Below are 24696 nucleotides of genomic sequence, written 5' to 3' on the forward strand. Positions count from 1 at the left end.
AGAGGAGGACTATCCAAATAGATTCGGTGATTTGAAAGGTGCCACGGGAATCCTGAATGCTTGGTCTGACGATGAAGCCGTCATTTGGTCGTACTATCAGGGGCGAGTAGAGAATTTGGAGACACCAAAGGAAACGGTATCTCTCAAACGCACGATAGCCCGCGCAGCGTGGACAGGCTGCATCGAACACTGCCTGGTTCTTCTCCCCTCTGCTTGAAGGTCTAATGGAAACCTCCGCATTGCATGGGTCTGTATTTCTGCAGCTTTCCAAGGCTCCCTCGAGGTGCTGGTGTGCGTCTGTGTGGGAGGATTGACAAGGGTCGACACGGGTAACCGCAGTTGTCGGTCGAGACTGGAGACGTGATCGCAGGGACAGCTGGCAGCCCGGGAGGAATCAGATCAGAGTCCGAGGCAGGTGAAGCCGAATGGAGAAAGAGGCGCGCATATTGTCATTCGAGAACGATGATTCGGGCTTTATCTCAAAAACGATAATCTGGAGATCGTCTTCAGCCGGACGTAACTGAAGGAGAGATCGTGGAGCAGCAAGATCGGTTCGGGGCTCGACGCAAGCAACGCAGGCGCCGGGGAGCACATGAGGCTGCTCATACCACGGCATCGGTGAGGGTTGTAGTTACAGGATATGTAAGCCCTGTATTTCTTTGCGGCTGACGTCAATATCAGATCCAACACTTTGCCGAGACAGCCTGCCCCTCCAAAGACGGCTCGAAGAATATGCATGCCTACTTACCCAAAAGGGAGAGAGAACAAGGCGACATATGAAGTATCACCCACCACTGTCTCCTTATTCGTTAGTCCGCGGGATGAAACGAGGCAACCACGAAAGAAGAAGGAGAGCAAGGCATGGGTCACAAGACTCGGCCAGCTGTCCTCTCTGGTGATGTCTTGGCCGGCGTTGAGGGCCCGGGAGAAGATAATGCTCTCCAGACCGGCTGCTGGTTAAAGGCGGTGAGGCAAACCGACACACAAGAAGGATCAGATGTTGGAGGGTCTACGTGAGTGCGATGACTTCCATGGTGTTGAGGGGAGGTAGGTCCTTCAAGTGTCGTGATGGAGAAAAGTATAAATCTGCGCAACTCCCTCCTTCACCATGCTTTCTTTCCTTTTGTCTCTCGAACACCCTGCGACGCACTCTCCTCTATCTCACGATCTTCATCCAGAGCAAAGCACCCATCAAATCTGGGAACGGCACCTAAGCTCTTCTTTTATTAGCAACGTTGTTATATCTTATTGAATCACTATGAACCGTGGGAACACGACCTCATCATCTGCCATGGCGAGTAATGAGAATGAAACTTGCGGCTGCATCGATGATGGCTACTCCGGCAGGTGGGACTTCAGAACTTGCACTCATTGCGGTGGGCACGAAAGGTGAGGCAATCCCCAATCCAGAGTCTGCTGGACTCTACGTTGACGCTTGTTACGCAGAAATCCATGCAAAACCTGCGACTCCCGAGGTGTAGTCAGAGTCCCCTGCCCTCATGGGGCTGCTGGTCAAGCTCAAGCTCTGAGTTCTCGGCCAAGAGCCGATGATCAGAACAACAAACCGGGACCCAAGGGACCGACGGGACCGACAGGCCCGGGTCAAGGTGTTGCCGGTGCCGGCTGCCACTAAACCACGGCAGCCGACGCCATCATTTGGTTTCCGAACAACCAGATAAACTCCATACATATCTAATAGAACTTTCATCTTTTCTTGAGGTTTAGTCTGGTTTGGAATTGGGCTTCGTATAGGTATAAGGTACAGGGCGTTGGTGTTATGCGCGGACGGCTCATCCCAGTTCCACTGCGTTAAGTACAGCGTTCGTCGGGAATCTAGGCAACAAATAGCACGCCAGTCCAGTAGGAGTCTGAAATCTTCATATTTGAGATCGGATAAAGTGATAGAAGAAACTTGGAAGGAAATACGACTCTTGTTTCGATGCTGCTTATATCCTTGATGAATATCGAGTGTCTCTTGACGGGGTCACTTACTCTCGCTTTCCGAGCTGCCGCAGGTAAACGACGACATGGACGGAACAGTTGGTGCCAAAACAAATCTATACTGGCAGCAGCAAATGCCGAATCCTTTCCCTACTTGTGTCCCCTTCGCTTATCCGGAGGGACGGAACCACTCAAGTACGTCCTTCGTGACTGCAAGGACGACCGACGGGAAACACAGAGAGAGTATCCGCTCAACCCTACGAGGTAGCGTGGCATGAGCCGGTTCGTGTACCGCCGCGGAAGACAACCCGGTCATTGCTACTGGAGCGATATCGAAAGGGCCGTGATCACGCGAAAGGAGCCGGCCTCGACACACACGATACCATACAGCCATCGGCTACGTTACAGACAAGTAAGCGCCTTGAATGGAAATCGTACCACCCTCCCTTCTCTCCCTCTAGGAACCTATGAAGTATATCCGCGGGTCGGACAGACTTATAGCGGAGTTCGAGGCCTTTTCTTCCAGATACTCGTGAAAGAACCAAGTATGTATACGTACTCTGAGAACTAGGCTTGAGTTGTACAACAGCAATAGCATAACCTGACACGAAGGTGACGCCTTCAGTGTATTTAGGCTACGCTACTGTGAACCCCACAGGCTCACTGAGAAAGGGTCATTGCACAGTTATTGGTTGTGGGTGGACCATTCGCAACCTAGATCACTTATCGGGAAGAGTTCCACATAGTTATTGTAAGAGATATTCAAGACTGATACTAAGACGAGTAAGATGACACCCGTAAAAGTCCAGCCAGGCATAGAATGAGGATATACCATATATCTGCACAGGTGTGCCGTATACTAGACGACGCCCTTGCTTCCGCGATCTCACCAAACTTCAAGCAGCCTCTGAAGAAAAAAGAAAAAACGGAACAGTTCAGCTCCAATCTGCCGGGTGAGTTGCTCATGGGGTTCGTCAAACCTAGAACATGACGAATACCCAGGGGCTCTGTGGCCTTCCGGCAATGGTTTGTTTCATTCATCTCTTTAATCACGTATTCCGTATCGGCGTGAGGTGTCATCAGAAGCTTGGAATCGCAAAGGACAAAGCCGTTGCCTAAGCATTGACTGCCACGGACTAAAACGATAACTATCGTGATAAAGAGCCATGATAGAAATAGAGAAGCGAATACCTAGCAGCCTAGTAATGTCATAACCCTCCAGGTAAGAAAACCCGCCCCACCAGTCCTGATCGAGTTGTCCTCCCCGGCCGCCCTCTCAACCGAAGCATCATCAAATTTGAATCGTTCCGTCCCATCACTTCCTTATTCTCAAATCCAGATCCCGCAAGCTCTCAACGCCGCGACTAACAGTCAGTCGGGTAGACCCAAATGGTCGAGCCCGTTCCGATCCAGTTCCCTCTCAAGAAATCAAACCAAGCCTTAAGTCGAAGATGAAGATGAAGAGCGCCTAAATTAAGTCGTCAAAGAGCAGGGGCGGTTGCAGCAAGTGCTGTTACGACACCTGCCGCAGTCAACACGCCGCCACCAACGAAGTACCCAGCCTTGCTCAAAAAGCTTCGCAGACGCTTAGGGGGAGGGGGTGCTTCTGGTGTCGGCTCTGTAACCACAGAAACAACTATGGGCTGTTCGGCCGTTATTTGCGCCCCGGTTTCAGCGCTTTTCACAGCCGCCTCGATCGTCTCCTCATGAGGCGTGAGCGTTGAGATTTCACTAGCCTTACGCTTTGGAGTAGCCTTCTCCCCGGTAGGGATATTCAGTGAAGTATCCTCAGTCTGTGCCAGTGAGCCCAACTTGCTTTGCTGGAACTGATATGCACTGGTCATATCAAGCTCGGGAGTTTCCGTTGCGTATGTAAGAGGGAAGTCTTGAGGACTGTTGAGGAATTTCTCCCCAGAACTAGACCAGGCCGACTCGGCCACTTTGGCCGACTTGGGCGTTTCATTTACCGGCTCCGGCGCGGTGGCTGCATCGGAGGTAATGTGGTGCCCGAGCTTTGACGTAGATGGCTCAGTGGAAGTCGCAGGCGGCTCGGGAACCTGGCTGCGAGGTTGGACTGGGGTTGTATCGTTATCTTGCTCATTGCGGCGCAAGATTTGCTTATTGACCTCCCTGGCTGCGAAAAACTCCGGCTTTCCAGTAGCTTGGCCAAGGGCTTCAGCTGATGGCCCATCGTCCTGGGAGAACGCTAGAGACTCCGTGGCAGTGACAACCTTGGGAGTATTTGGGACCCGATCCCATGAAGCACGAAGTGGTGCTACTCCTTCGCTTTGAAGAAGGTAATCCGTCGGTGCAGACGTGTGCATTTGCTCGGGGTTCATCTCAGCTAGGAAGGGATTCTCAACGTGATCATCCGAAGGGTTCAATATCGACGGCAGTCTGAGGTCGTTCTGACGTCCTTGTTCTTGCAAACCTACATAAGGTATAATAGAAGGGAGTGACGGCATAGGCGCGGGGAAGAAATGGCGACCAGCATCTGGCTGAGGGAAGTAGCTTGCGTGCGGAATGCTGAGCATTTGTTGCGATTGCGTAAAGGTAAGAGAAGGATCCTGGGCTTCCCAAGCGGCTGCCATGTCCTTAGCCTCGTCATAGCTTGGAGCTCTTGTCAGGTTCTCATCTTCGCTCTCGCTCTCAAAGACGCTGTCGGCTTCAGCGTCGTCACTGTGCTCGGAAGTCTCGGAGTCGCTGAGGCAGATGTCATCGTCGTAAGCGTCGGGCATTTCCTGGCTCGAAGGTTCATCATCGGGATAGCTTTCGGACTCGTCGTCATCGTAAGAATCCTCTGATTCTGACTCCGATGCGAATACCAGAGGGAGTTTCGAGTTCATTCTATGGCTGGAGGGCATATCCTCGTCTTCCTCTTCGTCGTACGGAGCATCCAGCTCAATCGTCACCTCCTGATCTTGCGTGGCGTTGGGAGCGCGTTCGGAGGGCTTATCTGTATCCTTCTGGATATCTTCGTCGATGACAATTGGCTCCACCCCCGGAGGAATGAAGCTGGGAAAGGAACCAGCCAAGCCTGTGGTCGATTTGGGCATCTCGATCTTGCGAATCTTCTCGACGGTGGCACGGATATCGTCCGTAGTAGACATGTCTTCGTCGCTACTCTCTGAGTCGGAATCATCGGGGACGGAAAAGGTTGGGCGACCACTGAGCTCTGAAGCTTTGGCTTTGGCTAGGTGGTCGAATTCCCAGTCCACCTGGATCGTACACGGGGGAAAGAGGTCGTTGGACCGTTGAATGTCAATCCCAAACTTGACTATGTCGCCCCTTGCCAGCTCTTTCGCTGTATGCGGAGACAGCTTTAGAGAGTTATGGTAGGTTCCGTGCAGCGAGCCGACGTCTTTGACGAATAGTTTCTAGTCGTTGTGTTAGCAGTCAGCGTAAATATGTTTCAAGCAGAGGGCATACCTTGTGATACCAGTCGACGGTGATTTTCGCATGCTCCCGGGACATCACCGGGCTATCGAAGTAGCAGTTATCCGCTCTTGCTTCCAAGTTGGAAAATCGCTTGCTTGTCCGGCCGATGTTCACAACGCTTGGGTGCTTCTGTTCGAGGATAACCCGTCGCTCCGGGAAGTGAAACTCGGGGTTTGGATATTGGACGGAGACGGTGAGCAGAACTAGACCATGATTTTGTTAGGACTGATCATTCGGAGGGGGAAGCGAAATGGGAGTGTCGAGCTTACCGTCCTCCGCTTGAGGCTTCACGCCCGTCGCCATCTTGTCAATGTCTTCTCGACTGTATCCGTGATCTGGCGAGAGTGGGTTAAAGAAGAGAACGAGGGCGATGAGGAGCTCCCGAGAGCGATGGTAATTGTGATGGAGGATGGAAGTTTGTCTGGGGTGCCCACGGTCTTGCTGTGAAGGAGGGAGAAGTGACTAAAGTAAAGCCTCTCCTTCGCGGGCTGAAGTTAATGAGCGGGCATGGAGTAGGCGGGAGGGAGACAGAAAGGTAAGGCAGGAGGAACGAGACAGTGTAAGTTGGAAGTCGAGGTCGCCGAGGTGGACGAAGTGGGGCAGGAATCCGGAGCAGGCACCGTGTTGTCACTGTTCGGTATCAGGCAGTCGCGGCAGTGCAGGCAGCGATAACGCCTTATCGCACTCGGCTTGGTGCGCGGAAGGGGCAGGTTGCAGGGGGAATATCGGGGTCTTGGGCAAGTGCAGTGGGGAAAGGCGTCTGGTAGTGAGGTGGGTTGGTGGGGTTATCAGCAGCGAGGTTGTGAGGTCCGAACAGTCCCGGCACGTCCACTTACCTCGATAGCGGTAAGTGTGGAAGTGTGGAAGTGTAGTGTCGAAGCTGATAAGGATGGAGAGCAGGTAAGGTAGGTGGAGGGTAGGTAAGTAAGAGTGATTGAGGTAAAGAAGAGTGAAGCTGGGAAGTGAGAAAGAGCACAAGGTCTGCCTGCGAACCATGAAATCGATGGCTCGAGTTCCGGTCGTTCCAAACGAAAGGAAGGTAAGACCACCTCCTCAGTTGTTCCTTCCCGGGCTGCCTTCGAACGTACTGGGCAGCATAAGGTATGGTAAGGTAAGACCGATGATTCGTACCTTGGTGAACCTGACTGTGAGTTGCGTTGCCTCGAATGGTCCGCCAGAGATGCACAGTGCGTGTCTGAGATCAGGCTCGGGGCGTTCCAATTTAGTGATGACGGGATTAGGAAAGAGGGGCACACCTTAGACCTCACCACATGGCACCTGACAGCTGGAATGTGAAGGAGGCCAGCGGGGTCAACAGATGTACCTTCCCGCTGCCTTGCCTCAAATTCTCGAGATACCTCAGAGCTCAGAAAGGCATAAAACGCATCACAGTCAGCATGACTGTCAGATAGGTCGGACTTGGCCTCTGTATAATCTAGGGCAGCCATAGATAGTCTCACGGCGATAGACTGCACGGCATAGAGCGGTCCTAACGGCCAAGGATAAAGTAGTTTGTCAAGGTTGTACCAACCAATATTGAGGAAAGCCCGCTCTGGTGTGGTGTAAGTAGCTATTCACGCTTGTGACTCTCATGGCTTTCTCATCAACCTGGTCGAACACCTAAGTTGAGAAAAGCCATCTCAGCCTCTGTCACTCTGGTAAATTACCTACCTATCCTCAAACCCGGGCCAGCTCCTACCGTCCACGTCGCCGAGCCTAATCTGCGCAAGTGCGCGCTCTCTAATTTTGCTTTGCAGAATTCCCAAGGTATCTGCCTACCTTATCCGTACCTACCTCACGCTCACCCTTGCATATCTTTTGGCCTAAGGAAGCACCTGACAGACCTCAAGGTGCCAACCCGGTGATTGAACACGCCAACACACAGGTACCTCCCTTCTTGGGATTATTCTGTAATTATGACTATCATACTACGCTTTTCAAAGAGTATTTTCTCATCAACATATAAATGATGATAACAAAGAATAGTGAAAGTACCTTGGCAGCAGTAGTATTGAGCGACAGACGATGTGCCTTACTCCACGTCTGCTCGAGGCGGACGATACAGTCGTGCTTCGGCTGAGGCCTACTGGTCGTGTACCTCACGCATGACAATAGGTATCTTTGTCCTGCCTTATCGACATAATGTTGACCTAGGGGCAGATCGGGTTGCATCTGCTCATCTGTCACCGGGTGGCCTGAGTTGTCGCAAACTGTCACTGGTCCCCTTCATGCCCATCGCTAACAAAAGCCATAGGGACGAGTTGAGATCCAGACGGATCTGGTTAGGCGGCGGGTGAGAGACCAGGGATTCACTGGCGCCGCCCGTGAATGTCTAGACTTAGAAACGGTCAGATGATGCCGGCTGGGTTCACTTCACCTCGCCTGTATGCGTATCCGTTTCCCATCCATCTCACAATCCCGAATGGCCCCATGTTCTCCCCATACGCAGTAACTCCCTACCTAAGGCAAGCAACAAGCTACATCACAGTCATCCATGGCTTTCTTTCTCCCTCGAATGCGGAACACTGCGGTTCAACGGGCAGAAGTTCAACAGTGAGTGGAGGACCACACTCCGTCCGCAACCACGTAACCAGAAGGACGGGGGATGATCTGCTTACAGGGGTACCTCCCAGGAATGCGCGAGCGGACAGACCACGCCCACTTTGCCCCCACAGGAAGACATCATCCTGGAGTCCTTGACCTCGAGCGTGTGGAGTGACAAAAGTTGACTGATGTATCCTTACGCAGTACGCATGAATACGCAGTATGTCAGAAATGGAGGGGCAAAATGCGCCTGATGTCTGGATTTTTGTTTGCCGGATGTTTTGCTGCCGCCGCCGCCGTTCCTGTCCATCCTGCTGCTTTGTCCCCGAGCTCAACCTTGCATCCAGCTGCGTGTCTCGCCCTACACACGATTGAAAAGTCTCTTTCGTCATTCGTCATCCACAACGCTCGCTCGCTCTTTTTCTGCGATCCCTGTGCGACACCCGACAGGCATCCTTGGTGAATCAAGGGTTCCCCTCTGATGAAATGTGAATGCCGCCCTCTTCTTCTATCGCTGCCACCCACCACCTTCACCACTCTTCTCCGACCCTCCACAACTTATTTTTTTTTCAACCGTTGCCCTAAAAATCCCCAAGCTCCTCCTCACTTCCGAAAAGACGGTCTGGTCTGGTGACTCACGAAGCCCATCTTTCAGTTTCCAGTTTCCGCGGTTTCCTTTGAACTCTCTCAAATACTCGTCGAGCCGCTAGGTAATCACCAACTTGTACGGTCCAAACCTATCTCCGGATTCGACGCACTCACCCTTGCGTCTCGACCTATCTCCGGATTTCCTCCCTGACCTATATATAGAGAAGCCGAATACCATCCATGGATTGTTGGAGAAGGACGCAAAACACAATTAGAAGCAACACCATCTTCAAAGAAACGCCACCGCGCTACAAGCACAGAAGGTCCTAGACCCCGATTCTCACAAATCAGGCAACCCACACATATACAGGTCTTCTCCCACGAGAAGTTCCGCTCACAGCAACTCTCTCTCTCTCTACACTCTACACACCACTCTTACACACACATTCCACCTTACACCGTCGCCACTATGCACGACCTCAGACTCAAGGTTCTTCGCGAGAGCGGCAAGACCGTCTCCAAGAAGGCCAAATCACGCCCCGAGTCCGCTCGCGCCTCCATGAGAAACTCGCCCAACGTCTCTCCTGGCCACTCTCAGATCAACTCCCCAGCACATTCTCGCGCTGGTAGTCGCTACGCCTCAGAAGACGAAGGCAGCGACTCCGAGTACGATGATGGCATGACCATGAGCACCCTGTCAAATCACTCGGATACCGCTTTGGACGAGGCAACAGAACCCAACTGGGCGCAATTACTACAGGATCGCATCGTCGAGCTGCAAGATCGCAAGCGGACAAATACCCAGAGACGCGAGGCGACCCTGATGTCCTACCTGCACCTTGTCAAACACCACTACGGCGGCCGTCAAGTCAGCAACTCCTTACAAGACATCGTCACAGCGTTGATGAAGAACACCAGGTCCGGAGGTAGCTCCCTCGAGCGCCTCATGTCCCTGAAGTCTCTCTCAGCCACCCTGCTCACCACGCCATCAGACTCCCTGTTCGACGACATCTACCCGCAACTCGAGAAGACCCTTGAAGACGACGACGACAACGACGTCAAGGCGGCCACGATCTGGGCAATGGCAGTCACAACGATGTACGGCGGTGGTGGCGAAGAGTCAGCAAGCGAGCTGCTCGAATACCTAGTCACCATCGTGGAAAGCGACGGTGAATCAGTCGGCGCAGCAGACAGTGGCGACGTCGTCACCTCCGCCCTCGAGGCCTGGGCCTTCGTTGCCAGCCAAGTAGACGACATCACCGAGAACGTCTACTCCGCCATCGAAGCCTTCGTGGAGCAACTCGACAGCACCGACGTGGAGGTCCAAGCGAGCGCGGGCTTCAACATCGCCTTCATCTTCGAGGCGGCGCGCGACCACGAGGAGGAGACGGGCGAGCCGATGAACCTCCAGTACGACCCCAAGAAGCTCATCGCTCTCATGGCCGAGGCCTCCAAGCCCTCCGTCAAGCAGACGGCGCGCAGGGACAGACGACACCTGCGCAAGCAGTTCACCAGCATCGTCTCGTCCTTGGAGCACGGAAAGGGACCGGGCTACTCGAGCGCAAGCCGTCCAGCCTTTAACCCGCACACGGGCGGCACCAAGGCCGATCCCGGCGCGGGCCGCAGGGGCGACGACGACGACGGCGAGAACCGCGCATTCGGGTACCGCGAGAAGCTTCGTCTAGGTTCTACAGTTGTACTCATCGACTCGTGGTCTCTCATGGCGCGTGTCGAGGCAACGAAAACCATCCTGGGCGGCGGACTGCCTACGCACTTCAACGACAACCCTACTGTGGCGGAGCTGCTGGATAACGCTGAGACGGAGGAGGCCGCGGCACAGCTGTACGCAGCGCGTCCCAACAAGAGTGCGAAGCACATGAGGAGGTAGAAGGCGATCGTTTGCTTCTTAGCAGCGACTGGGGAAGTGTGGGAGGAATGGGCAGAATATGGCGTATGCCTTGGGAGCAGCATTTATTGGTGGAGAGAATTGCATTGGCATGCTTTCTTTCCTATGTACAGATTCACGATAGAGCATTACGGTCCAACAAAAAAAAAGGGGATACGAAACGCATAGTATGAGGCATAACCCTTACGTATTGCGAAATGAGGCAGAAGATACCACAGAGCGGAGGATCCTCGTTGCTAAATACACTTAGCCTACATCATTGGGAATTGACATTGGTTGATAAACTGAGGCTTCACTTTGACTGAACTTGTGATGTGTTAATGTTTTCTTTGATTTCTCTTCACACCATTTAGTTTTGATTTTCAATGGAAGACTTACGCCGCCGGCGGTACACAACGACTGCACCTATCCATCAGGGGGCGGCGTTCACATGTCGCACAGCAGGTTGGATATACGGTTGCCATTTGATGTAGCGTTGGTGGTCAGTCGGGTACGAGCTGGAAGGAGGGGGGAAAGAGAACGGGAGGGCGGCAGAAAGAGTGTCCTGGCCGATACCCAATGAAGAAGCTATGGAGGGATGCCGATGTATGTGTCCTGGAGGCAACATGTTCGGGTGGCATTCGTTTCAGGGAGAACGGTTGAGCGGCGACAAACGGAAGGTGATGCTGCCCATTTTGGGGGCCACGAAAGTGAACCGAGGCCAACTGACAGACGGCGCTGATGAAATCCCGCTCAAGTTGACTTGCAGGACAATTGCAGAGACGGGGCAGCGATGCAGTCCAATGGCTCGCAGTAAGTAGGTCGTTGAAACTGTGAAAGCCCCTAGACTCTGGATATGCAGCGTGCTCCTATGGCTTCGAATTCGAACCCAACTTGATGCACTCACATCAACCTTTCTTGACCACTCAACATACGTTTACAAACGGGCGTGGTCGGGTCGGGGGAGGGAAGCGGGATGACCGGCATGAGCCGCCGACCCCAGACGGAGGAGCAGTGGAAAGTCCATCGAGTCTGGGCCACCCCGTCGAGGTGCGCCTTCGCCACCGCCGGTTGGAGTACGTGGACAAATCGGACTATTCCGTTTGTTTTCGAGGCCTCGTGGGGTCGAACGAAGCAGACGAGAGCTGAGGTGCGCGGGTTTTTGGAGTACCGTTTCGCTTGGTTGCAGTGGCGATTTACCCGTATTGTGTTTCAACCTTTTTTTTTTTCTTTCCCCTCTACTCGACTTACCTAAACTGCGCACTCGATTCTCTATGAAGGACTGAGACAGTGACCACTAACGGGAGGCGGTGATGGGAGGGATGGGAATCGGCACATCGGATAGCTGAAATATCGTATCCCCTGTTTGTAGCAGCGTCCGTGTGTTTCTGGGGGCCGCGGCTTGTTCTTGTGAGATGACGTACGAACGTCATTCGATGTTGGAAGTGTGGAAGAGCTCGAGCTCGGACTCAAGTGAAAGGTCTTGGGGGCAGCAGGGAAGTCATACTCGTTGCCCGGTTCACAAGGCGGCGCCCGTCTGCAACAGACGGACGAAAATGTTTCAGACGTTTAATCTCGAGGTTCAATCATGATCTTCCGAATAAGTCTTGATCAATACCTCGTCACAAAGAAGCCAGCGTGCCGCCAGGTCGAAAAAAAAAGTGTCAAAAGTGTCACTCAGACTTCCCGTCAGTGGTGGCTCTGTCCCGGCAAGGTTCCCCGTGCCAATTTTATTTTCGGTTTTCACCTCGAGACTATTTTCTCGTGGCGCCGACGATGAGACCCTTGTCTAGTGGATGATCGGTATCCTCCCGTCGCCCAGCCAAAAAAGAGGTTGAACCCACTTGGCTTTGATTTAGCACTTCAAGACGGGAAACATCACTCTTGGAAACAGGCGCCCGAGCCAGCCCACGCAAGTCCCACCTCTGGTGTGCTGTGGGGGCCCGGTTTCCAGGGGATCCCGTTTGAGCACAGGTGGATAGAGGTGACAGAAGTGGGAAAAGCCCGTCCCGATGGCGTCTGGCGTCTATTTGCAAATTGCATTTGTGAGGTGATCAGAGAGAGGGGAGGTTGGGAGAGGGAAGAAATGCTTGTCAAACCTTGTTCTCGTACGAAAGGGATAATAGAGAAAAGACGGAAAGTTGGTCTCTTTGTGGCAAAGGAAGATTGTAAGACTATCTATCTATATTGGTCGAGGGGCTGGGAGTGACCGGGGTGGGTGAGAGTGTTTCGGAGCGATAGACAAGGTTATGGCAAAGGCATCGAGATATCGAAGTGACCCCGGCCGGTATGATGGATATCTGAACACAGTGAACAGTATCCTCATATCGAGACACCCATAGGAATGGAATGGGTAGGTAGTCGACAAAGACAATGGCCAAAGGGGAACCGTTTTGGCCACGCAGGGTCAAGGCAAGGACAGGTTCCAACGCTGAGCAAACGGCTGCGCGGGACGACATAACGGCGGTGAGGAATCGGACCTCTGACAATGCTGCGTTTGACCGAGTTCAAACAGCTAGAAGAGCAGACGTGACATGGGGGCCGAGATGTGTGGTGCATTCTATCCCGCTGAGTGGTTCCAGCCCCGTTGCAACAGAAGGCCTGCACATGAGCCACGAGGGCACTGTAGTCTGGACAGACAACACCAGGTATTCCTACGTTAACCACTCAGTTGTCTTCACCTGCGAGTACTGTGAGAGGAGGGATGTGAAGATGTAAGGCACATTTGGTTACCTCGACAGCTCGACCACATTCGAAGTTGAGAAGCGTGCAGGACGCTCTGCAGGCCTGCAGGGACCCGATTTCCCACACGCCCCAGGCCTGCGGCGGCAATTGGCCCGTCGCCTCATGCTTCTGGTGCCTCTTAAGCTCCTTTCGGGAAGCGAGCGAGGGACAACTCATCAACCATCTCCACCCTGTCACGGCATCACACTTGGTGGACGGACCAATCTCTTTCTCAATCTGATGCTTTTCTCGATTCTCACGTCAACTTTTGTGGCCATTAACATTTGAGACGAGGAGGGGAGGGACTGGACAGAAGATTGCCAGTGTGTCCGGTTGCTTGCTGCGGCCCAAGTAAGTGTTGAAAGGTACTCCGTAAGGTAAGGTAGGTACGAATACACCTACTATGTAGATGGTTGTCACGGTGGTGTTGGCTGTTGCCATCCCTCGTCCCAGCCCAAAGACCCAAAACCCGGCCCAGCCCAGCCGCTCCCGCGATCACGTTGCCGTCATCCTCGGCGCTACGTGTGTACATACCTTGACCGTAGGTGATTGCAGTGGCCCGCTTGTACCGAGTAAACAAAATAGGTGCAGCACAGGTCGCAGAGGGTCAGCTTGGACGGGAAGGATATCCCAGGCAGAGCCCGACGAAGCGTTCCCCCCTCTCGACCGCACTTCCCTGTCCGTTTGGGCTGGCCTGTGTGCCTGTGTGCCTGTTGTGTGCTTCTCTCTGTGCGTGCTGATTCCAGGTTGTCTGTCAGTCTTGCGGCCTGCCTGCATCATCCAAGATTGTCAGGTCGCCTGTCCATCGCCTGTCGCCTCTATCTGCTTACCCCCCTACCCCCCGGCTTGCCTCTTTCCAAGATACCTCATGAAGTACCTATGGATGGATACCTTATCTGCTCTTTACTGTACCTTTGCTCAGCTACTATCGTTCCCGCCCGTTTGCTATATTCGACATCGCTTCCAATATCCTTCTCTTCGCTGCACCCGATATCACTCGCTAGAGTCACCACTTGTCCCTTGCCTCGAACCAACACATACCTTTGTTTCGTTCCGTTTCGCCGATACCTGTTTCTCCTCCGCGACGACAAAAGAGTTGCCCAAAGACAAGAAAAAGTCAACTACGGCGCTACACGGATAGAAATTAAGGCCAGAGACAGGCCGGTAGACCCCTGGAAGCTTACCTGCCTCTCTTGTTCAGCTACCAAGAAAGATCCGCAAACTGGGGCAAAAACATCGCCGGGGAAAAAACAACACCCAAGCAACGGCCTGACCCCCCAGCCACCCCAGTTTGCGAACCTCACACCTTCGCCTCACCCCTCCACTCTCACCACTTGGCCTTCCCTCCTTTGCGCCATCCAATTCTGAGCTCCTTCTTCTCACTCAGCCGTCCCTCGACGTTAATCCGCAATTTCAAACTAACATCGTTGCTTTTTTATTTTCGGGTCCTATTTGCGCACTGCGTTGTTTGTGGCATAAGCGGCCACAGGTCTCTCTGTGTCTTTTTCCTTCCTTCTTTGGGGGATATTCCGTTCGCTGCCTTTCGCAGACATCGCCGAACCGCAACGACTTTCTCTCTCTCTCTCTATCCCAGTGTCTCGCTCGCAGCCAGGTGTGAAAGCTCCTTCAGATACAGCTTGTTCGCCCAGCCCGCCCAGTTTTTTTTTTACACCCTCCCCGCAGCAACGAAGTGCTCCTCATGTCTTGACGGCGACTGCACCCACAACAAATCCTTGCCCACCTTGGACGACAGCCGGCAAATCCACCCACCCTCTCCTCTCCTCACCTCTTCTCTTCTCCTTCTTTCCTCGATCGAGGGAAAGGACGAGATCCAAAATAGAGGTGTGAGCCGCTGATCGAGGCACTCATCATCCGCGCCCGCGCATCAACAGCCCCTCCGTCGCCGAGGCCTTCGAGCATCGCACCACAATGGGTGTTGACTCGAATAAGCCTCCTCCACTCCCTGCCCCGACCGAAACCGACTCCGTCACCCCCACCGAGCTGGCGACCGATGTGTCCAGGCCAAACGACGAAGCTTCCCACTACTCTCTGCCCGACGACGGCACACCTGTCACCATCAAAACCCGCGGCCATAGGGCCAATCGTTCTCAGACGTCCCTCCTCATTGAGTATTTCGAGGGTGGCAAGCCTGGCCCCGAGGGAACAGTCGAACGCAAACCCAGCGTCCGCGTGCGCCTGACCCCGTCCAAGAAGCACCGCGGTGACCATATCCAAATCACCGAGACCAAGGGCAACACCCGCAAGGCCTCGTTGACCCGCCGTGTGCCTCTGCCGTCCACCACAGCAACCTCCTCGCACCTCGACGTTGAAGCTCTCGAGGGCGAGGACGCCGACAGCATGCGGTCCTACGCCTCCGCTACGGAGGAGTCTAACGTCTCGAGAAACCCAATCGACATTGAAATTGACCACCGCGGCGGACGGCGTCGTCGGCCGGCGAGTCCATTGATTCCCGATGCTGATGCTCAGTCTTCATATCTGGCTCCCAACATGTCCGACATCTCGGCAATCCCCCAAGACAGCTTTCTCGATGGCTCTGGCTCAACAGTATTAACAAAGAACTCCGAAAGACGCAGTAAGAGCACGTCGCGGGGCAATGAGCTGGCGGCCGGCGTCACAGGCGCATTGGCTGGCGCCGCGATAGCTGATCATGCAAAGAGCAGTAGGAGCAAAAGACACAGCGGCGAAAGAAAGGTGTCGGGGGAAAGATCCTCAAGAGACAAAGATCGCAAGCACCGTTCGAGCAAGAGTCGGACAAGTAGTGTTAGCGAGAAGCAATCGGAAGGAACGCGATCACCCCGACGACGTTCCAGTCGGGGCCATGTTGACTCTGTTTTATCTGGGGCAGATTCCAGTCTTTTATCATCCAGCATTTCTCCCAGCCACCGTTCCTACGACCAAAGCTCGGTCCGCTCCGGAGCTTCCAAATCGTCCATCAATAATCCGAAACTACTCGAAACGGTAGAGGATGCCATTCGTCGACTTATTCTGCCAGAATTGAGCGCATTGAAGAGAGAGCAGAGCAAGCGCGAAAGCCGCCGCAGCTCCATCACATCAACAGGAACAGGGACGTCTCTATCTCGCGAGGAACTGGGGGTAGACCGACGCAAATCCGCCGATAAGCGCAGCGAAGCCGGTCGCGACAGCCGGCATCGAGAACGCAGAGACCGGGAAGCTCGCCACGACTATGTTGACTCTCCCCGAAGCGTTGCAGGCGAATCGGTGGAAGAATCATCCATTATCTCCATTGACGATACACCACGGCGGAGCGATGGCGCGCTTAAGGCCGCTGTTGGAGGTGCAGCAGCAGCTGGGCTTGCCGCTGCCGCAATGAACGCAGCATCGCCATCATCGGAGGATAGAAGGCAGCGGAGGCGCCGGCGTGCTGATGGTTCAGCTCGAAGCAGAAGTGTAGGTCGCGAGAAGTACGACGAAGAGTTCCACGAGGAAGAGGTTCCCGCGCCGCCAATGCCGTTAATGAGCGAGATCAATCCCTCCGAAATGACGCGAACCTCAATTCTTTCGGCTCATACCGATCGTCCCCATTCCGCCATGGAGGAGAGAGCCTCTGTCCAGGAGGTTGCCCGGGGCAACGCCTCCCTTGGCTCCTCGCCAACGCCAACGCAAGCAGCACCAATGACCAATTTGCAACAGACTCTAGGCACGAAGCACGCCAATATCTCTCACGGGGATTTGAGAGAACTGTCTCGGTCACGAACCGGAGATTTCTTGGAGCAAAGCGAGGTTTCGGAGTTCAGCCAAAGTCCTTCGTCACAAATCCGCGATGAATACGACGACTACGACGATCGAAGCCGTGTCACGGAGAGCGAAGGCGACTATGTGGACTCTGGCGATTACGACTACTACAACACGCAGGATGTGCCGCCTCCGTTGAAATATGTCCCTTACCAGCCAGAGAGACGTGGGTTGAGCCCAATTTACAGTGTGTCCGGCTACACGGAGGCTGGTAGCGAAACGGCTGCCCAGCGTGACTCGAGGATGTCGCATGGGACCGCTTCGCCAACCAAGTCTCAAGCGTCCCACACTGATCTGAGAGCCCTTTCTCCGGCGTCAGTACCAAGTAATGTGATGAGTCGGGGCTTCGATGAGCAGTCTGTGGATGATCGTAGCGTCCGAAGTGGACAAGACTACCGCAACAGCCAGTACACGGAGGGCAGCGAGATCGCAACTTCTACCGGACAGGCTGTGCGTGGTATTGCTGCGAATCCCAACATTATTCATGTTCCAAACGGTGTCGAGTCCAACGTAGCTTCACTCGTGGACGGCTCCATGCTTGAGTCTCAACTTACTACGGGCTCTGGATACGACTACAGGGACTCCCAAGTATCGTACGGTAACGAGTCCAATGTTTCCTATGGACCGGAATCCTACGTGTCATACGCCAAAGACTCCAATGTCTCCTACGATGACCAGTCCAACATTCAGCCCCGTTCGCGCGACGTCAGCCCAGAAAAGAGATCTGTCGCTGACCAGCGGGAGTTCTTCGAGCAACGTGAGCGCGAGAGCAGTCGCACGCCTACTTCGAGCCGCCAGAGCCACCGATCAAGAGAGTTTGCTGGAGAGTACGACCTGGACGAGTATGGTAGAAAGGTTGCTCCTGCTAGGTACAGAAACTCCCCTTCTACGTCTACACGGCACTCGCCTACTGCCTCCGAAAAGGCAATTGCCGCTGGTGCGGTTGGCGCAGCAGCTGCTGCTCTCAAGGCCGCCAAAGACAAGACGAAGCAACCGACAGTGGAGGAGGTCGACGAGGAACATGCTGAAGAATGGGTTCCCGAGGGAGTCACAAGAAACAAGTCCTTCAAACAGCGAGCGATGGAAGGCCGGGAGCCAGCAAACACCCCGGCACATAGCGTCGACCGTCTCGACCTCGAGGACAAGCCCAAGATGGGTGCTAGTGCCATGCCGACATTTGACGACCCGATGCCTGAGGTCGGATATGTAGACGACGATGCGCTGACCAATCCGTCATTGGTCCGCGAGCCGCTCGGCGGCAGCGACCACAACGATGGGGACCACTGGCCCGGCGATATCACCCCTCGTCAAGGCACGCCTCGCCAGAGCGACTATGACCAGTCTTACGAGGAGTACAACTCGGAGAAGCACAGCCCGCGCGGCCACGGTGGTTATGGGATGGCCGCTGCCGGTGCCGCCATGGGAGCCGCCGCCGGCGCAACCATGGCTCACCACCGACAAGCCAGTGGAGAGCATGAGGACGAGTGGCGACGCACATCGGCTGAGCGAAAGCGCGATACTGTCATTACGAATCCCTATGATGGCGCGAGCCCCGTCGATCATCCCGACCTGCTCGGTGGCAGAGGATTCGAAGATTATGCTGCTGGGTATCACGCCAACAGTCCGGGTGGGCACAAGAACCTGGATGAGGGTTACATTTCTCAAGGTCCCATCCACTCGCCCAATATGCAGCCCACCAGCAAGGCCATGATGCCCTTTGGCGATATGAATGCAGAAGACCCCTTCTTCGCACCTCAGCACTCACGACACCTGAGCGGTCTTTCCCAGGGCATGAACTCGCCGCTGTACGATGCCGCCACTGGCAACGGTATCGACAGGATCGAATCCAAGGACATTATTGCCTTGATGCAACATGTGAGTATCCCGTTATTGTGGACATGAAAAGAAAATGGCTAACAAGTTCTCAGCTCATGGTCCGCGATGCTCAACGGAGCGCTCGTGACACGGAGATTCTCGTCACGCTGGTCCGCTCTGCGGCTGAAATGCGCAACTCTTTTGATGACCTTAAGAAACTTCTTGCCAACACCGAGGACGTCATCATCAAGGAGGTCCAGGAGAACACTGACGAGACGGTCAAGAACGCCGTCGCCGGCTCCCGTGCTTACCCTGGCAGCCTTCCTCGTTCTGTCAAGGGCTACAGCGCTGCATCTCAGAACAGCACTCTCGATGAGACCGCCAAGAAGAGCAACTTCTTCCGCAAGGCGCTCAAGGGCCTCAGCAACAAGGGCGCCAACGATCTCAGCAGGATCGAGGACATGCTCATGCAGCTACTGGGCGAGGTCGACACACTCAAAGCACAGACTATGAGACCCGGCATGGTTAGCGGCCGGCCATCTTACGAGAACCTCACCCCGGAGATGCAGTACGAGCAGGATCGCGGCTACGAGCCCGAAGGCCAGGCTGGCACCTCTACCACTAGCCAGGGCAGCCACTCTGGGATGTCATCCTTTGCCCAATCTCGCGGGCCTTCCAAGATGGCCTACGAACCAAACCGCATCAGCACCGTTCACGAAGACAATGAGGAGGAGTACATCTCCCAGAACAACTACCATGAGCCTCAAGGTATGCTTACACCGACTCGGGAGTTCTCTCGTGGCGGCTCTGCGCCCTTGGGCACTCCTCCTCAACCCATGGCCGCTCAGAACGCATCGTTGAGCAATGACAACACTCCCAAAACGGACAAGGGCAAAAAGCATAAGAGGGGGTCATCGAGCTGGTTCCCCAAGATTTCTCGGTGGTCCGAGTCGACGGCTACAAGCGTAAGCAAGGCTTTCCGGGGCAGCGGCTCTAGCAAGAAGGAACACGAAGACGAGTTCCTGCAACATCCTCCATCCCGATCTGGATCCGATCTACGATACGACGACCGGTACCAGAACGAGTTTGGCGGCAGTGACCAACTGCACTCTGGATTCTCGCAGCAGGATCTTGCAGCTCCTCAGCCCCCGCACCTGGATCCTCCTGCAACCTACATGACCCCTGAGGACCCCAAGTACAAGGCGCACCGTAACTCGGTCAATCTCCAACACCCCCAGCCTCGTCAAGGACAGACTGAGAGGTTCAAGGCTGCCCTCGAAAGCCAAGCATACGACTACGATACGCCTATGTCTCCCAGATCTGCAGACTGGGCCGGCTCAGCCACCAGCTTGCACCGCTTCCCCCCAAATGCCAATAGCTATAGCAATGGCTCCCCCGCGACAGGTGGCGACTACTACACGTCCTCCTCCCCAGCTGGCCCACCCAGGCCGCCTAAGGAGCCCATGGATGAGATGACTCATACGCCCGCCAAGAAGCGAATCTCCAACTTGGCCTTGAAGAGCAGCCCTCTTCCCTACAACAGTGTTGAGAGTGGTTACGGCACTGGCCCTGGCACACACGCCGCCAGCACTAGCAACTACACCGGCAGCCCTAAGCCGGAGAACCGCAATCTCAGCGGTGCTCGTGGCATGCCTGCGCGTAGGCCTTCCGGGCCGCGAGCCATGACCCCCAAGAGTGCGGAGGAGGAAGCCGCCAGAGAAGAGCGACGTCGCAAGAGAGGTAAGCACATTACATTTACAGTAACTGAGCCGCAAGCTGACTGACTATCTAGACACCTTTGGCACAGTCGCTAGCAATGAGACCGATACCTTCTAGACAAAATGATTCCTCGCCACAGAGAATCGTTTGTGCATACAACACACAAAATAAGCACTACTACATGAGTTGATGCTACTGGATAGCTTGAACACATGATCAGCTATAATCATTGAACATATTGGATGCAGATTCTCCCATCTGCTATAGAGATGCAGCGGCAACCAACCAAAAAAGGGGGGCAAGTTGTACAGCCGCAGGGAGGAAGCGGAAGGGGACGACGGAGGTGGATTTGGTTCGCTACTCAACCTAACGACGACATGACACGCAATTGATGGCTTTTGCGTTTTAGCGATGTTTTCGAGGTGGAGGAGGAGGGGGGAAGGGAACGACAGCACAGCATGACCTCAGTTGGCCATGTTGCGTTGAGGACAGTGCCGAAGGAAGAAAGGCATGGAATAGGTTTGGAACGCGCGACAAAGTTGGTTGATACCACATTCTCGATATTGGGCTGCTGTGTTTTTCCTTCAAGAGCAGCCGTGACGCATGGCAGATACCATTAGGGGTTTTTGACTGTAATAGTAGTCGTGGATAATGGAACCTCTACTTCGCCCTGACGATTTATGACCAAATGTGAAGATTGTGTTCCCAGATGAAGGGGATAGTGAAATTGAATGAGGTGAATCTTGCTTTGTTGATGGTTGAAGTACAATGTTGGCACCGAATATGACTGGTGTATTTTATAGGAGGAAACTTTGTATCGAGGGAACTACGGGCACATCCGGTAGAGGGTGCGCGGGGTCTGCCGTCGACGGTTATCTTTACCGATGGCAAGTACAAGAAGTTTCCGCCCATTTATGGTGTGAGACATAAGCTATGTATGAAGAGGACTTCATCAGTGGGAAAAAATGAGAAGCAGGATATCTTCAGTGTCAAATGTTCTACGTGTGGATTCCTAAATCAAATGTATTAGTATTGAACAAATTTTATTTTGAAAAGGTTTCCCATTGTCTGACTGAACAAATGCAGGGTTGAAAATGTGCAGTGATAATTATCAAGTAAACAATGGTGATAGTCGACTTGAACCCGTGACCTCTACGAAGGTCACAAAAAAACAAGCTATCCATGGCCTTATGTAGGACCGTGAGCCAACATACGATAGAATCGTACCGCTCGGACATCGACTACAACGGACGGTGCTTGTTGAGAGCTGCGTCTTCATTGGTATTCGTAAGGGATAGAACGAGGGCGGTCAAGATTCATATACAGGTAGGAATAAACAGACCAGTTTCCATCTCATCTATGGTGACAGGTCGCAAACTAATTCACGTAGAAGCAATCTACAAGTCAATTAGTGAGCTCTAGCATCAATCAATCGGGATTGACATTTGGTTTATTCCGTAGCTAATGCGCAGTAAGTCAGAAAGATACGTCGATTCATGTCTTGCCCAAACGCACAGCATCTTCTTCATTTCGCATTCACGTCTCCGACGATGCGTCGCTCGTGGCCCGGTTTAACGCCTACGTCATTCCCGCTCGATAACACTTATCACCGACGACCGGGAATGCCCCTCATTGCATTAGCGAGGTTTCGGCGATAAAGATAAGATTGTGTGCGCAACGCCCTTTCGCAAACTTATTACACCTCGAACGACTTTTGAGCCCACCGCGAGACTGCGCGAGGGAGCAAGCCATATAATCATCTTGCCCGACGACTACTTCACCGCCTCCTTCCTCCCCCTTCGTCTCCCATTCTCCCCTAATTTTACCTTACAATACCGCCACAATGCCTCGAGATCCGCTCATCGGCCTGGTCGGCAAGCCGTCGGCCGGTAAGAGCACAACGCTCAACAGTCTCACAGACGCCTCGTCAAAAGTTGGTCCGTAAACCTCCAAATCCATTCGACCGAGAGAAGGGAAAACCCCGACGCCCACCGACCTGGTCGCTGATGGACATATCGTGAAAACAGGAAACTTCCCGTACGCTCCAACTCTCACCCTTACCCTGGCCGCCTCCTTCATATACTTGAGATTCTATTTTATTCGTTGGTGGTTCAGCAGCATCCACTAACATTCAATACCTCTCCCTTTGCAGATTCACAACTATCGATCCCCAAAGGGCAATCGGCTACCTCCAAATAGAATGCGCCTGCGCGCGCCACGGCGTCTCGGACCGCTGCCGACCCAACTACGGCGCCTGCATCGACGGCCGCCGTTCGGTACCCATCGAGCTCCTCGACGTCGCCGGCCTCGTGCCGGGAGCGCACCAGGGTAAAGGCCTAGGCAACAAGTTCCTCGACGACCTGCGGCACGCCGACGCGCTGATACACGTGGTGGACGCCTCGGGCACCGTCGACGCCGAGGGGAAAGAGACTCGCGGCTACGACCCGTCGGTCGACATCGCCTGGCTGCGCGGCGAGATCGTGGCCTGGATCCGGGGCAACCTGATGGAGAAGTGGGGGTCGATCCGGCGGCGGCACATGGCCATCAAGGCCACGGCCGTCGAGACGCTGCAGGGTCAGTTTTCGGGATACGGGAGTACCTCCAACGTGGTCGCGCGGGCGCTGGACCGGCTGGGCATCAAGGAGCCGCTCGAGGACTGGGACGCCGAGACGATTGACCGCGTCGTCAACGCCTTCACCGACGAAAAGTTCCCGACCGTCATCGCGCTCAACAAGATTGACCACCCGGACGCCGACAAGAACATTGCAAAGATTGCAAAGATGCAGGACCCCAACACGATCGTGCTGTGCTCCGCCATCTCGGAAATTTTCCTGCGCAAGATGGCTAAGCAAGGGTACATCAAGTACACGGAAGGCAGCGAGTTCGTCGACACGCGGGAGGACCTGATCGAGCAAGGGGACCCTACGGGCGGGAACCTGAAAGAGCTGGACGAGAAGAACCGCAACCGGATAGAGAACCTCAAGGACATGGTGCTCTACCGCTTCGGGTCGACGGGCGTGGTGCAGGTGCTTTCCAAGGCGGCCGAGATCCTGGGCCTCGTCCCGGTGTTCCCGGTGCGCAACACCACCTCCTTCACCTCCGGCGCTGCCGAGTCCAAGTTTGTCTTCCGCGACTGCGTGCTGGTCAAGAAGGGCACCACGGTCGGCGAGGCGGCGCGCAAGGTCATGGGCGACGCGCCCATTGCGTACATCGAGGGCGCCGGCGGCCAGAGGGTCGCGGAAGACCACCTCGTCACGGTTGGGAAGAACGATGTAAGTATTGCCTCGCCCCCTTTTTTTGATACTCACATACACGTATCCTAACGCTGTCTTCACACAGATCTTGTCGTTCAAGGTTGGAAGAGCTTGAAGAAGAGTTGAAGCTATCTCTGCGTCATTTGACCATAGTACACTCATTCCCACCACAGCTGCATAAAACTGGAAAATACCCAGTGACATCTAGATTCCCCGTGACTGCCCCTCTCCTCGGAAAAGATAGAAGGGGGTTCATCGCAAATCAATCTCAAAAAGCTCCATGGTAGAGTTGGGAGGCGGGTACTCCGGAACAACCGCCCCCTAGCCCAGTAAGGCGAGAGCGATCACCTGGGGGCCAAGGGACCATTCAGGGTGGGCCTCGAGAAAAAGAATTAAATAAAGAAATTTCAAAAGATCAAGACCTGCCGCGGGCAATGAAGCATTGTTTTCAAAGTACCGACTCGGAACTCGAGTCATTCCGATGTGGACCGTTAAGGTATCTTTCTTGATATTCTGCCCTGTCTCTATTTTCGCATTTGCGCTTCGCGGCCATACCCGCGCCATCTCGTTTTCTCTTTTTTTTTTCCTGCTCGATTCCTCCCTCACCAGGGCAGTGACCAGCCGACTGGTTGCGGTCTGCGCCTACCTTACCAAAGTGCAATTTAAACTAGCGGACAGGGATACAGGCCTCACCGCGAAGGCGGGGGCCCTGTCCTGTCCTATCCTGTCCCACCGGGCGCTTGCTGCCAGCGGCCGGCCAGCCAGCCACAATGGAGCCCTGGGCCCCCGGACGCTTCTGGCTTCGCGCCGATTGCCAGAAAGCCCAGAGGTACCCGCAGTGCCGAGCTCTTCTGCGTCCGAGTTGCGTACGCGTCCCTCGGCTTCCGCTGCGCTGGCGGATTTCACCATGTTGCAATTTGCAAAATGAATCATTTCTGCTGTATTCCGTAGTCTCGTACGGAGTACCCGCGAGGCAGACTGCGAGCAATAGGGCGGATCAGCAAGCAATTTGGG

The 24696-nt window shown here is 54.3% G+C and overlaps 8 protein-coding genes across 8 annotated transcripts; 6 read left to right on the forward strand and 2 right to left on the reverse strand.

Annotated features, from left to right (window-relative positions):
• Nucleotides 1-1258: 1258 nt before the first annotated feature.
• On the forward strand, nucleotides 1259-1633 carry CPAR01_03917 (uncharacterized protein; the record flags this gene model as incomplete). The annotated part of the gene is made up of 2 exons (XM_060488201.1): nucleotides 1259-1389; nucleotides 1447-1633. 2 exons carry the CDS (start codon nucleotides 1259-1261, stop codon nucleotides 1631-1633), a joined length of 318 nt encoding a protein of 105 aa, XP_060352407.1.
• A 1789-nt stretch (nucleotides 1634-3422) lies between these two features.
• Nucleotides 3423-5682, reverse strand: CPAR01_03918 (FHA domain-containing protein; the record flags this gene model as incomplete). The annotated part of the gene is made up of 3 exons (XM_060488202.1): nucleotides 3423-5318; nucleotides 5371-5582; nucleotides 5649-5682. The coding sequence occupies 3 exons, from the start codon at nucleotides 5680-5682 to the stop codon at nucleotides 3423-3425; spliced, it is 2142 nt and encodes a 713-aa protein (XP_060352408.1).
• A 2494-nt stretch (nucleotides 5683-8176) lies between these two features.
• On the forward strand, nucleotides 8177-8386 carry CPAR01_03919 (uncharacterized protein; the record flags this gene model as incomplete). The annotated part of the gene is made up of 1 exon (XM_060488203.1): nucleotides 8177-8386. One exon carries the CDS (start codon nucleotides 8177-8179, stop codon nucleotides 8384-8386), a length of 210 nt encoding a protein of 69 aa, XP_060352409.1.
• Nucleotides 8387-8980: 594 nt separating this feature from the next.
• On the forward strand, nucleotides 8981-10399 carry CPAR01_03920 (IFRD domain-containing protein; the record flags this gene model as incomplete). The annotated part of the gene is made up of 1 exon (XM_060488204.1): nucleotides 8981-10399. One exon carries the CDS (start codon nucleotides 8981-8983, stop codon nucleotides 10397-10399), a length of 1419 nt encoding a protein of 472 aa, XP_060352410.1.
• A 3600-nt stretch (nucleotides 10400-13999) lies between these two features.
• CPAR01_03921 (uncharacterized protein) lies at nucleotides 14000-14488 on the forward strand (the record flags this gene model as incomplete). Its single annotated transcript, XM_060488205.1, has 1 exon — nucleotides 14000-14488. One exon carries the CDS (start codon nucleotides 14000-14002, stop codon nucleotides 14486-14488), a length of 489 nt encoding a protein of 162 aa, XP_060352411.1.
• Nucleotides 14489-15049: 561 nt separating this feature from the next.
• On the forward strand, nucleotides 15050-20545 carry CPAR01_03922 (uncharacterized protein; the record flags this gene model as incomplete). Its single annotated transcript, XM_060488206.1, has 3 exons — nucleotides 15050-18769; nucleotides 18823-20449; nucleotides 20502-20545. The coding sequence occupies 3 exons, from the start codon at nucleotides 15050-15052 to the stop codon at nucleotides 20543-20545; spliced, it is 5391 nt and encodes a 1796-aa protein (XP_060352412.1).
• A 1726-nt stretch (nucleotides 20546-22271) lies between these two features.
• On the forward strand, nucleotides 22272-23797 carry CPAR01_03923 (uncharacterized protein; the record flags this gene model as incomplete). Its single annotated transcript, XM_060488207.1, has 3 exons — nucleotides 22272-22369; nucleotides 22581-23700; nucleotides 23768-23797. 3 exons carry the CDS (start codon nucleotides 22272-22274, stop codon nucleotides 23795-23797), a joined length of 1248 nt encoding a protein of 415 aa, XP_060352413.1.
• A 527-nt stretch (nucleotides 23798-24324) lies between these two features.
• On the reverse strand, nucleotides 24325-24591 carry CPAR01_03924 (uncharacterized protein; the record flags this gene model as incomplete). Its single annotated transcript, XM_060488208.1, has 1 exon — nucleotides 24325-24591. The coding sequence occupies one exon, from the start codon at nucleotides 24589-24591 to the stop codon at nucleotides 24325-24327; it is 267 nt and encodes an 88-aa protein (XP_060352414.1).
• Between the last annotated feature and the right edge of the window lie 105 nt (nucleotides 24592-24696).

This window comes from Colletotrichum paranaense, assembly GCF_030867605.1.
Source record: "Colletotrichum paranaense strain IMI 384185 chromosome Unknown Scaffold_3.1, whole genome shotgun sequence".
NCBI lineage: Eukaryota > Fungi > Ascomycota > Sordariomycetes > Glomerellales > Glomerellaceae > Colletotrichum > Colletotrichum paranaense.